The 15095-nt window shown below is 30.1% G+C and overlaps 1 protein-coding gene across 6 annotated transcripts in view; it reads right to left on the bottom strand.

Annotated features, from left to right (window-relative positions):
- Positions 1-15095, bottom strand: part of LOC126740801 (trafficking kinesin-binding protein milt) — a 102488-nt gene that overhangs the window by 36868 nt on the left and 50525 nt on the right. For 3 of the 6 annotated variants that reach the window (XM_050446978.1, XM_050446979.1, XM_050446975.1), the window contains one exon: positions 5076-5180. Coding sequence is in view for 3 of the 6 variants with exons in the window: in XM_050446975.1 (XP_050302932.1) it covers positions 5076-5180 (105 nt within the window). In the remaining 3 variants the exon portion in view is untranslated. Of the gene's footprint in view, positions 1-2681; positions 2800-5075; positions 5181-14417; positions 14462-15095 lie in introns of those variants that run through there. The other 3 variants (XM_050446981.1, XM_050446977.1, XM_050446976.1) reach the window with 3 other exon arrangements.

The raw sequence follows: 15095 nt of genomic DNA, 5'->3' as shown, positions 1-15095 counted from the left end.
GCCTGGAAAAAACTTAAAATTCTTCCTGGACCTTGAGACACCATTTCAACTGCCTGAAAAATTGCAAAAGTTAACTCAAATAACACAATTGAATTTTGCCCTGTGATTTTACCAACTAATTTTATCGTTAATACATACGTAGGAAAAACATTTTTTATTTTCAATTTCCTTTAATACACATTGTCCTAATAATAAGAAAAAAATTTGAATTTTAACATAATTTTATGTGTCCCTTTGACCCTCCAAAAAAACTTACAAATTTTCGGCAAAACAGAGTGAAAACTCCTGTGAGTGGAAGTCGATGTTATTTGAACATTTCATTAAAAAGACAGGACCTTAATTTTATATTATTATTAAACGCTAAATAGTACTTTAAAAAAATGTACCTACCCCAATTTATAACACCACTAAACAACATTTAACCGATCAATTAAAGTGGGAAGTATTGAATCCACTATTCGGTCTACCTGGCCTTTTAGGTATGCCTGGTGGTCCTAGCCAATCAAAGTGTGAGCTTTAGGTGCGTATTTTTGAATGGGAACACCCTTTGTTCAATAGAAATTGAATGAATTTGTTACATTCTGTTTTTTATTGCCAATATACAAATATAAAAATTATGATTTTCATATGAAACTGGAAAAATTAAGTAAGAATAAAGTGGGAGATTTGTATATGAGAAGACCTGGAAATTTCACCAAATTTATATCGGCTTTATATCGTCTTCGTATGTTGAAAGAATTTAATAAAATGGTGATTTACATACGGTTAAACTGATTAACACGATACAACAAAAACACAATTTCCAGAAGATTGTTGACGTAATATAAAAATGAGAATGCATTTTGAGTAACTTAAAAGTTCCGCTAAGAATATCCTTATGATAGAACAATAATTCCTGTTTTTTCTAGGGATTTTAAAGAAAAAATTTATTACTGACTGAATTTGAAATTTAAAAAAAAAATGGAAAAAACATGTTCCTGGCAAAATTACCTGGAAAAAGTCAAATGCTTGGACTTTAAATGCCTGAAAGAAATATTTACTTAAAAAACCACTGGAAAACTATTCCTTAAGTATCCTCATAGCAGGACAATATTTTCTGTTTTTTCTCCAGAATTTCAAGTATGTTATTATGTATGGATTTTCATAGCTAATTTAGGTTAGGAGTATTTCTGAATGGGAACACCTTTTGTTCAATACAAATTGATTTTTTTGTGAATTTGTTTGTTTTTAAGGAAGATTTTTTAATTGCCAATATAAAGAAAAAAACATAATGTTGTCAATAGATTTTTATTGCGTTCCCCTAAGGAATTTACCATAAAAGATATTGGAATAAAGATTAACATGTTCATACGTAACTGTTAAATATGTAATGATTTACATATGTAAAGGAATAAACCATGTATAAAAAATACAATTTTCATAAGATTCTGGATAAAGTATACAAATGAGAAGAGGTTATATTGGATTAGAGGTTTTTATCATAATTTTCAAGTTTGATTTATTTTGGTTGATCTCCTGTCACTTGAATATTATCTGTGATTATTATAAAGGACTGAAAATTGGAGAGAGCCTAATATTAAAAGTGTGAAAACTGATATACCTTCTATCTGCCCTATACCTACAGTTCAAGTTTTGTTACAGGAACTTGCTTTGATTTTTTTTTAATTACTAGTTTAAGAATTATGTTTTATTTTGTCTTGTTTTTCCACTGCGCTACTTTAGTTTCCCCTACTTTTTTTTATTTATTTATGCTTATTAAACTGTACCTAACAATTTAAATATAATTAATTGCTAAGTTTGAAAAAAATGAGATTTTTATGTTTTAAGTTAATTTTTCAAGTTTATTTTAACTTTTTAGTAGCAAGAAAAAACAAGTGTCATGATGTATAAAAAGTAAGGCATTGGTTATATTTTCTTTAAAAATACATCCTTAGAATTACAAAAATCTTTAATTTATACCTTAAACTGTTTCTGATTCTTGCTTTATTGTTTATATATTATATTAAGTTAAATATATGTACATTGGAGTTAAACTTGTATTAAAAAAAAATCAGTTTTTTCAGTTACGCAGGTGTTTAATTTTTTAACATATCTGTCAAAAATCTCTAATATTTTTTAAAATATCCAGAAAAAATTCGCTGCTCTTATTAGAAACGAATAATTTAAACATCAGAAAGTAACATTCATAACAAAAAAAATTAACATACATTTTTGTTTTCGTTTTATAATTTTTTTTTTCTTAAAGAAATGATACATGAAAAGTCGAATAAATATAATAAAATGAAAATTTAGATACATAACTGCTTTTACTTCGTAAAAAAAATACAATTTCCAAAAGACTATCAAGGCCACAAACCGTTTCAAAATATATTTTTTTTAAATAGAATTCCTAGGCAAAGTAATATTCTTTATGAATGGAACATATTTTGATACCTTCAAGAATAACAGTCCTATCGTTACACTAAAATCCAAAAAACCCTCATAAAACATTTATATCGTAAAATCCCAATTTTTCCACGCACCAGAACCATTTAATGCAACTGAACTATTCTCGACTGATGATAATTTACCGCCGAATTACCGGCGCACCAGTTTATTAAAAACCTTGAAAATTTGCCTGTAGTGGTCTATTATACCGCAAAATAATAAAAAAATTGTTGACTTAATAAATATTGTCTTACTGGTTTGCCAAGTGAACACGAGATCCTCCATCGATCTGGAATAGCGTCTTTTTCGCACCATTTTTACCTGAATTAATTCGTCTACATGTAGATTAAAGGAATCTATCTTTTTAACTGACATCTACAGTTATTTTCACATCTACTTATCAGTTTCGCGAGTAATCAAAATAAGGTTTGCTTATCTTCAAGGTGAATGTTTTTTTTTTTAAATTATTTTGATTCCTGTCGTTTTATCACGTAGATGAGCGTGTCTAAGTAGAAGTGAGGGTTTACTTGTTGATGTTTTTCTATGATAAAATGACAATATATGATCAAAATCAAGTAATTTTCTCATTGAACTGCCATATATGAATATTCTGAAGAAAAAAACCAGAATGCGGTACATTTTAATGCTTTTTTTAAGACTTATGCCAAAAATGTCCTAATTTTTTGTTCACTTAATAACATTTTGACAAGCATAAATAAAACATTATAATTACATGTTTTTAAAATAAAAACACTTTTTTTCCTGGCTCCTCCACCAATTTATTTCATAAACCCTTTTCAAGCAAACCCAGGTAGATAATCCTCTTAAACGTTTAGAAATGTGAAGGATCTTAAGACGAGCTTTTGGTCACGTAGCACTTTTAAAGGAAACTTTCAAGATATTCCTTAATACAGGGTGTCTTAAATGTAAAACAAAATTGTATACTAAAGTGGCATTTCCAAAGATTTTGAATATAAAACGGTAAAAAAACAGAATAATTTTTACATTGATTTAGCTTTAAGGGACATACCTTATATTATCTAAGTACAATGTTTTTTGTTTCATGAGAATATTCCCATTAGTTTCTAAGATATTAGACTTTAAAGTGGTTCATTGCCTTACCAATCATCTTCCTTGGACACTATTTCATAAAGAGTGAAATAATTCTCTAACTTTAGGTTGGATTGTTTTAGACCATAAATATCAGTTAGAAAGCATACTCTTCTGAGTACAATACTCTTTGTTTTATTAGAATATTCCCATTAGTTTTTAAGATATTAGACTTTAAAGTGGTTCATTGTCTTATCAATCATCTTCCTTGGAAATTATTTAATAAAAAGGCAAATAATTCTGAAACTTTAGGTTGGATTGTTTTAGACCATGTATATCATTTCGAAAGCATACTTTTCTGAGTACAATACTCTTTGTTTTATTAGAATATTCCCATTAGTTTTTAAGATATTAGACTTTAAAGTGGTTCATTGTCTTATCAATCATCTTCCTTGGACATTATTTAATAAAAAGGCAAATAATTCTAAAACTTTAGGTTGGATTGTTTTAGACCATGAATATGATTTCGAAAGCATACTTTTCTGAGTACAATGTTTTTTGTTTCATGAGAATATTCCCACTAGTTTTTAAAATATTGAGCTTTGAAGTGACCCGTTGACTTACCAATCATCTTCCTCGGACATCATTTCATAAAAAGTCAAATAATTCTGAAACTTTAAGTTGGATTGTTTTAGACCATAGATATCATTTCGAAAGCATACTTTTCTGAGTACAATACTCTTTGTTTTATTAGAATATTCCCATTAGTTTTTAAGATATTAGACTTTAAAGTGGTTCATTGCCTTACCAATCATCTTTCTTGGACACTATTTCATAAAGAGTGAAATAATTCTCAAACTTTAGGTTGGATTGTTTTAGACCATAAATATCAGTTAGAAAGCATAGTTTTCTGAGTACAATGCTCTTTGTTTTATTAGAATATTCCCATTAGTTTTTAAGATATTGGACTTTGAAGTGACCCGTTGACTTAACAATCATCTTCCTCGGACATTATTTCATAAAAAGTCAAATAATTCTGAAACTTTAGGTTGGATTGTTTTAGACCATTAATATCAGTTAGAAAGCATACTTTTCTGAGTACAGTGTTTTTTGTTTCATGAGAATATTCCCATTAGTTTTTAAGATATTAGACTTTAAAGTGGTTTATTGTCTTATCAATTATCTTCCTTGGAAACTATTTCATAAAAAGTCAAATAATTCTGAAACTTTAGATCGGATTGCTTTAGACCATGAATATCAGTTAGAAAGCATACTTTTCTGAGTACAATGCTCTTTGTTTCATGAGAATATTCGCATTAGTTTTTAAGATATTGAGCTTTAAATTGAGTTCTTACCATATCAACATGCAGAGAATATTTTTCAGAATATTATTAAGAACATCTCGTTGGTGTTTATCCTAATATCTGTGTTCAAAAATGTTTACGAATAAAAAAAATAAAGATAAGGATTTATTTTAAAATGCGGCGTAATAACCTTATCTCGCTAATGCTTAACCCAAATATCCAATGATTTTGTTTTGATCAAATTATTTCACATATTTAAATGAAAATTAACAAAAAAAAAAAAAAACATCTTACCTCCGAATTTAGTAAGAGTATCAGCCCTCAGCTTATATCGAGGGATTTGCTCCTCCAATAGGCTGATTATCTCTACTTCAGGAAGCGATTCACCACTGCACAACTCTAAAACAAATTAAAAAATTATTAATTAACGTTAGAGGAGAATGAAGCTAAAAACATCTTTTCACTTTCAACAAAAAAAAAAAAAAACCAAGAATGTTTCAAATAAATTTGCAAATTTAATTAGGAGCCACATAATCACTCCATTTATCTATGGTGACAAGCTAACAATAATTTCAAAAATAACTAAACAAGAGTCAAATCCAGAGTCAATATGACATTCTTACATGTCTGACCGCATGTTTATTACAAATTCTGCATAGACAAGAATCCTCCCAATCATAGCAATTACACTGATACGCGTTATGAAGTAATTAAGAAAATTATAAGCAATAGCAATGCAACAAATATCTATGGCCTTATAATAGAATTCCAAATGTTGCTTTGGAATTCTATTATAAGGTTCTATTAACAGGAATATGCTAAAGAATTATTTTATAAATCCATGCCTTATCAATGAAAATTTTCCATTTTCCAAAGTAATTCCCATTTTCAAAGATTCTAATGAAAATGACAGTGGTCCTTATAAAACAATTTCGTGAACATAAATTAAGATCAGACGCACTTAGAGTCATTTATGGCAATCTTCTGTGACAGTATTCGAAGTGATGCAGGTCTGCCTCAAGGACCTTTACTATTTATCCTGTATGTGAATGAATTACCATATGTCTTTCCTAAAAAGTCATACAATATGCGGATGACACTGTACTGTACTTCTTGGCCACAACTGTCACACAGCCCACCAATCCTTTAAATTTGATGACCCTTGTTATTCATTTGTCCAAAATCTACTACTTTTTAACAACTTTCCATCTTCATCCTCTCAAAACTACCCAGGTGTCAAAATGTTTTTTTTTTTTTTTAAATATATATTATAAATTAGTTTAACTACCTGATTCTATCGGTGAACTGCTTGAAAATTTATTACTGTATTTATTCCAGGCAGTTGAGAACTAAAAAAATTGGTTTAACGACCTAATAATGACCATAAATTTTCAATTATTTATTAATAAAATTAAAGGAGTATTCTTTTATAAAATAAATTAATCTGTTCGGAGAAATTTACACGTAATTTGCCTTTAAGCAAGATTAATTTGGCATTTTCATTTTAATGGTTTTCTTATTAACCACTAGAAGACATTTATAAACAGTAAAAATTACTCAAATTCCATGAATAGAGTTTCAGATTACCCTTAAGTGTCCGGAAGAGCATCAAGAGTACTTAGAAGATACTTCCAGGCACTAAAATTCCTGGATAGAATCTCCATTAGTTTTAAAATATCTGGAAGAGGTTTAAGGGCATTTAGACGACGTTTATAGGGAGTAAAAGTGCCTGAAATTTCACGATTTGATTCTCACATTACCCCTTAGTGCCTGGAAGAGCATCAAGAGTACTTAGAAGATACTTCCAGGCACTCAAAGTGCTGAAATAGACTCTCCAATACCCTTTAAGTGCCTGGAAGAGGCTCAAGAGTATTTAGAAGATACTTCCAGGCACTCAAAGTGATGGACTAGACCTTCCGATAATCTTTAAATGCCTGGAAGAGGTTCAAGAGTAACTAGAAGCCATTTAGAGGGAGTAAAAGTGCCTGAAATTTCACGATTTGATTCTCAGATTACCCTTAAGTGCCTGGAAGAGCATCAAAAGTACTTAGAAGATACTTCCAGGGACTCAAAGTGCTGGAATAGACTCTGCAATAACCTTTAAGTGCATCAAGAGTACTTAGAAGATACTTCCAGGGACTTAATTTTTTTTAAATGATTCTCAAATTACTTTTAAGTACTTAGAATAGCACTAGGAAAACTTAGAAAATACTTCCAGGCACTCAAAGTGCTGGAATAGACCCCCCAATAAGCTTCAAGTGCCTGGAAGAGGCTCAAGAGTATCTAGAAGACACTTATTGACAGCAGAAGTGCCTGAAAATCCACGAATTGATTCTCAAATTACCCTTTAGTGCCTGGAAGAGTATTAAGAGTCCTTAGAAGATACTTCCAGGCACTTACATACCTGAAATAGACTCTCCAATAATCTTTAAGTGCCTGGAAGAGGTCCAAGAGTATTCAGAAGACACTTACAGGCAGTAAAAGTGACTCAAATTTTTTGAAGTGACTCTCAAATTACCCTTAAGTACTTAGAAGAGCACCAGGAAAACTTAGAAGATACGTCCAGGCACTCAAAGCGCTGAAATAGACTCTCCAATAAGCTTTAAGTGCCTGGAAGAGCATTAAGAGTACTTAAAAGATACTTCCAGGCACTCAAAGTGCTGGAATAGAGTCTCCAATAATATTTAAATGCCTGGAAGAGATTCAAGAGTATTCAGAAGACAATTATAGGCAGTAAAAGTGACTCCAATTTTTTTAAATCATTCTCAAATTACCCTTAAGTACTTAGAAGAGCACCAGGAAAACTTAGAAGATACGTCCAGGCACTTAAGTGCTGAAATAGACTCTCCAATAAGCTTTAAGTGCCTGAAAGAGGCTCAGGAGTCTCTAGAAAACACTTATAGGCAGTAAAAGTGACTCAATTTTTTTGAAATGACTTTCAAATTACTCTTAAGTGCCTGGAAGAGCATTAAGAGTACTTAAAAGATACTTCCAGGCACTCAAAGTGCTGAAATAGAGTCTCCAATAATATTTAAATGCCTGGAAGAGATTCAAGAGTATTCAGAAGACAATTATAGGCAGTAAAAGTGACTCCAATTTTTTTAAATCATTCTCAAATTACCCTTAAGTACTTAGAAGAGCACCAGGAAAACTTAGAAGATACGTCCAGGCACTTAAGTGCTGAAATAGACTCTCCAATAAGCTTTAAGTGCCTGAAAGAGGCTCAGGAGTCTCTAGAAAACACTTATAGGCAGTAAAAGTGACTCAATTTTTTTGAAATGACTTTCAAATTACTCTTAAGTGCCTGGAAGAGCATTAAGAGTACTTAAAAGATACTTCCAGGCACTCAAAGTGCTGAAATAGAGTCTCCAATAATATTTAAATGCCTGGAAGAGATTCAAGAGTATTCAGAAGACAATTATAGGCAGTAAAAGTGACTCCAATTTTTTTAAATCATTCTCAAATTACCCTTAAGTACTTAGAAGAGCACCAGGAAAACTTAGAAGATACGTCCAGGCACTTAAGTGCTGAAATAGACTCTCCAATAAGCTTTAAGTGCCTGGAAGAGGCTCAGGAGTATCTAGAAGACACTTATAGGCAGTAAAAGTGCCTTTAAATCCACGAATTGATTCTCAGATTACCCTTAAGTGCCTGGAAGAGTATTAAGAGTCTTTAAAAGATACTTCCAGGCACTTACATACCTGAAATAGACTCTCCAATAATCCTTAAGTGCCTGGAAGAGGTCCAAGAGTATTCAGAAGACACTTATAGGCAGTAAAAGTGACTCCAATATTTAGAAATGACTCTCAGATTACCCTTAAATATTTAAAAGAGCACCAGGAAAACTTAGAAGATACTTTCAGGCACTCAAAGTGCTGAAATAGACTCTCCAGTAATCTTTAAGTGCCTGGAAGAAGCTCAAGAGTACTTAGAAGATTCTTCCAGGCACTCAAAGTGATGGAATAGACCCTCCGATAATCTTTAAATGCCTGGAAGAGGTTCAAGAGTATCTAGAAGCCATTTAGAGGAAGTAAAAGTGCCTGAAATTTCACGATTTGATTCTCAGATTACCCTTAAGTGCCTGAAAGAGTATCAAGAGTACTGAGAAGATACTTCCAGGCACTCAAAGTGATGGAATAGACCCTCCGATAATCTTTAAATGCCTGGAAGAGGTTCAAGAGTATCTAGAAGCCATTTAGAGGAAGTAAAAGTGCCTGAAATTTCACGATTTGATTCTCAGATTACCCTTAAGTGCCTGGAAGAGTATTAAGAGTACTGAAAAGATACTTCCAGGGACTCAAAGTGCTGAAATAGACTCTCCAATAAGCGTTAAGTGCCTGGAAGAGGCTCAGGAGTATCTAGAAAACACTAATAGGCAGTAAAAGAGTGCCACGATAGGGACGACGTGGTAGGGCTCGCATTTGACTATATGCAAAATGTTCATCTACCACATATACCTGTACAAGAAGTCTTCTATAAGACCCAACTACCGGTTAATGTATTTTGCATCTTAAAACGGAAAATTCTTTTTTTTATATTTATCATGAGGGACAGGCCAATAAGGGCCCTAATGAAGTATGCACCTTTTTGCTTGATTATAATAATATATAAAATAACATATCACCTAACATGAAAGAGTTAAAACTTGTTTGTGACAACTGCCTTGGGCAAAATAAGAACCACGCTATTATAAGATTATGTTTGGCCCTTACAGATAAGAGGCGCTTCAATAAAATTGAGCATTATTTTCCCATTAGAGGTCACTCCTTTTTGCCCTTAAAAAAAAAGTTAATTTGTTTTATAAAATGTATATTTCTGAAAGGACCTAAGTTAATTTTTTTGAAAAATCTGTCTAATAAAGAAAATCCAAAATTATACATTAGTTTCATTAATTTACACCTTTAACCGAACCATACTAATAAAAAAACGAATAATCAATTTAAAATATCAAGAGGTTAAAAAATAAACAACATTTTTCTGTTTTTCTCAAAAGTTCTTAATATCACTTAGTCCCTTTAAGAAATAATTGATTCATATATTTTTTATCTAACTATAGATAGACCTAGTATTTACCATATTTTTCTATTTATGTATAAAAGATGCCTTTTCTGTATGGGATTGGGGTATATAAGTTTAGTTTTGGGGTATATAAGTGTTTTACTCGTTAATATAGGTTTTTGGTGCCGTATTTATTTGCTTAAGACTGCCATTTCCAACCGTTTTTTTCATCGATTTAAATTGGTACAATTTAGCCTGGACTACTTTTAATGTTTTTGCAACGGTTATTTTTGAATTATCTCGTTTTATTTTTAAACCTTGTGTGCACCCATTTTGCACTACATATTAATTCACAAAGTAAGTGGGGCAAAAAAGTATCAAGACTTTTCACGTGTTTCGTAACATTTTACACCTAAACCAATTGTTAAGTTGGCAATAAAGAAATTAAATTAGGAAGTAATTTTTTTTTTCTTCTCACGGCGAATTTTGCGTGGGATTTTCACATGATGAAGAAAAAACAGGTTAATTGTGAAAATGCCGATTCCGTTACGTTTGTTAATTTATCGTTATTAGGTAGTAATAGCTTTAATAATTTTATATTAAAATGAGTCGGTTTAATGAATAGAGGTTTTCCCTTCGCGTTAATAAGAGAAAATATTCATTAAATAGAAGGTATGACCCGATTAATGTAGTATTTTCAAAATGATTGTTTTATTAAGTGGGGAGTAGTAATTATAAACATTAAAACGATTTTTTTAACAGGGCATAGGGAAAATAGGCTTCGCACGTGTCTCTTTACATTCACACATTAGCTCACAATTTAGACCTTTTTTCAATTTAATTTCCGACAAACTATTTACGATTTTTTAAATAGTTTATGACTCCCTGTAGAATAGGATTTTGTACTATTTTTTCAAATTATACTATTTTCCATTCTCTTCAATCAAAAACCGATACTTCTTTTACGTTAATTTACACTTAGTTGAACCTCAACTCATCAATTTTTATGTGTGTATTTTTACTTTATTTCTTGTTTTCTTTTTTTTTACGTATTTTACATACCTATTAATAAAACAATTGCGTGGCGACATATTTCCTTATAAAAAACATATTTTTTTTTATGCATAACTTAAGAGATTACGAAACTCACTTCTTGATTAATTTTTAAATATAAGTTCACAGGATTTTTATATTAATGACAATTTTTAAAAGAACTTTTAATTTTTTTCAAAAATAAATTGTACTTTATCAGACCTACAAGCAAGTATGCAAGAGCAACACATATTTTCTTAAATTTTGTATAATATTTCATTTGGGCACTATTACTGCAGCATATATTATCATTAGATTCGCGTGAAAATCTTTGCATCTCTTTTTATCCTTTAGTATTAAAAAAAGAAGCAGAAAAATTTAGGCAATTAAGACGTTTGGCAATCCTGTCTAAGAGTCCCATGGAAAAGTAGCTTAGAATTAAAATAAATTCAACTTATAAACATTAACTAACTGGACAAAGTTAATTTAAATCTAGTTTTTATCTAAGTTTATTTAATCTAATAGGTGGGAAATAATTGAGGACAAAAAAGTGCTACAAACTGCATCAGAAAAACGTAGTTTTATTTCATCCAGGCAGTTTAGGACAAAAATGAGTTTCAACTGTCTGAAAAAATAGGATCTTACTTATTCCAGGCAATTAAACCCTAAAAAAAATTGAAGTATATAAACTTTCTGCGAAAAAAGATAATTTTACTCATTCCAGGCAATTGAGGACTACAATGGGCTTACTTATTAATGTTATTTATTCAAATGAGTATATTAGAAGTAATTAGGGATTTAAGGCATTTAATGTAAACACAGTCATTTCCTTGTTACTCCCAGGCACCTATTGATCATTTGTTTTACGTCAAAATGCCTGGAAAATATAATTTTCTTTATTACAGGCAATTGAGGACCAAAAATAAATTAGGTACTATAAACTACATAAAAAAAATTAATTACTTTATTCCAGGCAGTTGAGGAATAAAACAAATTTTACTATTAATTTTACGTACATCAAATGTCTGAAAAATAGAATTTTTCCAGAAAACAAAAAACACAATTTTATTTATTCCGGGTTATTGAAGACTAAAATGAGCACCTAAATCCACCCTATTAATGTTTTACCATTCTTTTTTTTGTAATTTATTTAATTTTTAATTTTATCATACAGATCCATATTGACAGTTGATTTCTCATATTTTTTAAATCAGTTTCAAATGACTATATCAGTGGTACAGGCAATTGAGGACCAAAAATAAATTAAGTACTATAAACTACCTGGAAAAAAATTAATTAGTTTATTCCAGGCAGTTGAGGAATAAAATAAATTTAACTACTACTGATTACTCACAAAAAAATATATATTTATTCCAGAAAATTCATAGAAAAAACCTAATTTTATTTATTCCAGGTTTTTGAAGACTAAAATGAGCACCTAATTTCACCGTATTGATATTTAACCGCTTTTTTTGTAATTCATTTAATTTTTAATTTTATCATACAGGTCCATATTAACAGTTGATTTCACATATTTTTTAAATCAGTTTCAAATGACTATATTAGTGGTATTTAGGGATTAAAGGCATTCAATGTAAACACAGTCATTTCCCTGTTACTCCCAGGCACCTATTGATCATTTGTTCTGCCTCAAAAAGCCTGTAAAATATAATTTCGTTATATCATAAGTTCCAAGCACCGTTGATTAAGTAAATAAAATGCGATTTTCCGACTTATTTCTGTGGTTTCTTTAGTCTACGAATTTCGGGACTAAAATCCTATTTACAGTACTACAAACTGCCTAGGAAGCAGATAATTTTATTTATTACAAGAAACTTCATTAGCAAAAAACATAGTTTTGATTGGTATGTTTTTGTAACAAATGCAAACAGTATTGGACTTTATGTTCCAGAATGTCTCTTTTATTATCCAAATTCTTTGTTCCAGAATTATCGTTTTAAAAGATGTAGTTTAGTTTATTAATAATTCATGTTTCCGAGAGCTCTGATTTAAACAAAAAATGTACAAGAGATAAAAGAGAGGCATGAAAAACTAACTTGGATCTTTTGTGTATTAGTATACTAAAGAACGTAAGAACTACGCTTTAAATAAACTGAAAAGTGCTAGATCCATGTTAATTATTAACAGATTCAAATTATATATATAGTGGGTAGATTTGACCCTATAAAAATTAACACTGGACTAGTTAAGGTTGAATGTGACACTGCTAAAATGGTGTTATCCAATTATGACTATAAACTGCCTAGAAAAAAATCATAATTTCATTTATTCCAGGCAGTTGAGGGCAAAAATGTGTACCATTACTATTTTTGTCAACTACCTGATTAGGAATATCAATTGTCTGACAATAGAAAATTCCTTATTCCAAGCAATTAAACCCTAAAAAAAAAGCAAGTATTTAAACTGCCTGGAAAATATAATTTTCTTTATTACAGGCAATTGAGAACCATAAACTACTTGGAAAAAAATTAATTAGTTTATTTCAGGCAGTTGAGGAATAAAATAAATTTAACTACTACTAATTAGTCAAAAAAAAATTATTTATCCCAAAAAATTCATAGAAAAAACATAATTTTATTTATTCCAGGTTACTCAAGACTAAAATGAGCACCTAAATCCATCTTATTAATGTTTTACCGTTTTTATTTTGTAATTCATTTAATTTTTAATTTTATCATACAGGTCCATATTAACAGTTGATTTCTCATATTTTTTCAATCAGTTCCAAACGACTATATTAGTGGTATTTAGGGATTTAAGGCATTCAATGTAAACACAGTCATTTCCCTGTACTCCCAGGCACCTATTGATCATTTGTTCTGCCTCAAAATGTCTGGAAAACCTAATTTTTTTTATTACAGGCAATTGAGGACCAAAAAGAAATCAAGTACTATAAACTACCTGAAAAAAAAATTAATTAATTTATTCCAGGCAGTTGAGAAATAAAATAAATTTAACTAACTTAATTTTACGTACATCAATTGTCTGAAAAATAGAATTTTTCCAGAAAATTCAAAGAAAAAACACAATTTTATTTATTCCAGGTTATTGAAGCCTAAAATGAGCACCTAAATCCACCTTATTGATGCTTCACCGTTTTTAGGGATTTAAGGCATTCAATGTAAACACAGTCATTTCCTTGTTACTCCCAGGCACTTATTCTTTATTAATCATTTATTCTGTTTCTTCCTGTTTTCTTCCTTACTTTAAAAGAGACATCAATTATCTCCCAGTTTTTTATGTTTAATTTCCAAGTATTTCAACCTTTGTGACAACAAAAAGCTGTTCCAGATAATCAGTTGTAATAAAAATATGAATTGAATAATTTCCAATCTTTTTGCACCCAAAATGACCCTTGTAGAATTTTTTTTTCTAAATATTATCATTTTTATGACACGTAAATATTCCCGGCCCTTTTTGAAATTTGACTACTCAAAGATCGAACTTGTGCCTTTGACCTCATTACACGAAAAATTCAATAATTCCAACACTCGACCTTATATTGCTATTGAAGTGAGTCGACCACCTTAACGATAGTTCCTGGACTTTAAAGACATGGACACTATAAAATGAACTAAAACTAACCTTTCAACATACCTGCGCTCCAACTACATTTTCGCACATAGAAACACTAAAAAATCAGTCTTAAAATGAATTTAATCTTATCGAACGTATTTGTTATCATCATCGCGAAAATTAGCACGTTATAAAAAAAAAAACACTGTCATTCCTTTAAGGTGAATTCACATTAAACTAAAAAAAAAATTGATGATTGAAGCGATTTTTATATTTAGGTCTCTAAAAATAGAGCATAGATCTAGTTTTTCGTTTACATAACCGGCATATTTCAATGTCGGATTAGTAATTCACTTACGGATATAAAAATACTGGACTGAACCGATACTGGCGAGAGAAAGTGTAAAAAAATATTTATTTTATTTTTTTATATTGACCGATTTAGTATGGTTTCTTTTAGCACCTTTTACTGCACTTCATAACGGCATAGAATTGAGATTTTAATTAAGAAGTTTTTTTTGTTTATTTGACTCACTTAAGGGTGGAAATCTAGAAACTTAGTGGGGATAATTGGATGTTTCAAAGAGCAGTGTATACAGAAAAGTGTTCTTTATAAATGTTGTTAAAAGGTCAAAAGAGTTCAAGCTATAGTTTCGGAATTATCAATTTTCTTTTATAGTGTAAGATATTCAAGAAAGTTTACTCCTTAGAATGTTCTAATTTAATGTTACACATAGATAAAGAAGG

Source organism: Anthonomus grandis, chromosome 9, assembly GCF_022605725.1.
Source record: "Anthonomus grandis grandis chromosome 9, icAntGran1.3, whole genome shotgun sequence".
Classification (NCBI taxonomy): domain Eukaryota; kingdom Metazoa; phylum Arthropoda; class Insecta; order Coleoptera; family Curculionidae; genus Anthonomus; species Anthonomus grandis.
This window is presented reverse-complemented; position numbering and strand designations above follow the sequence as displayed.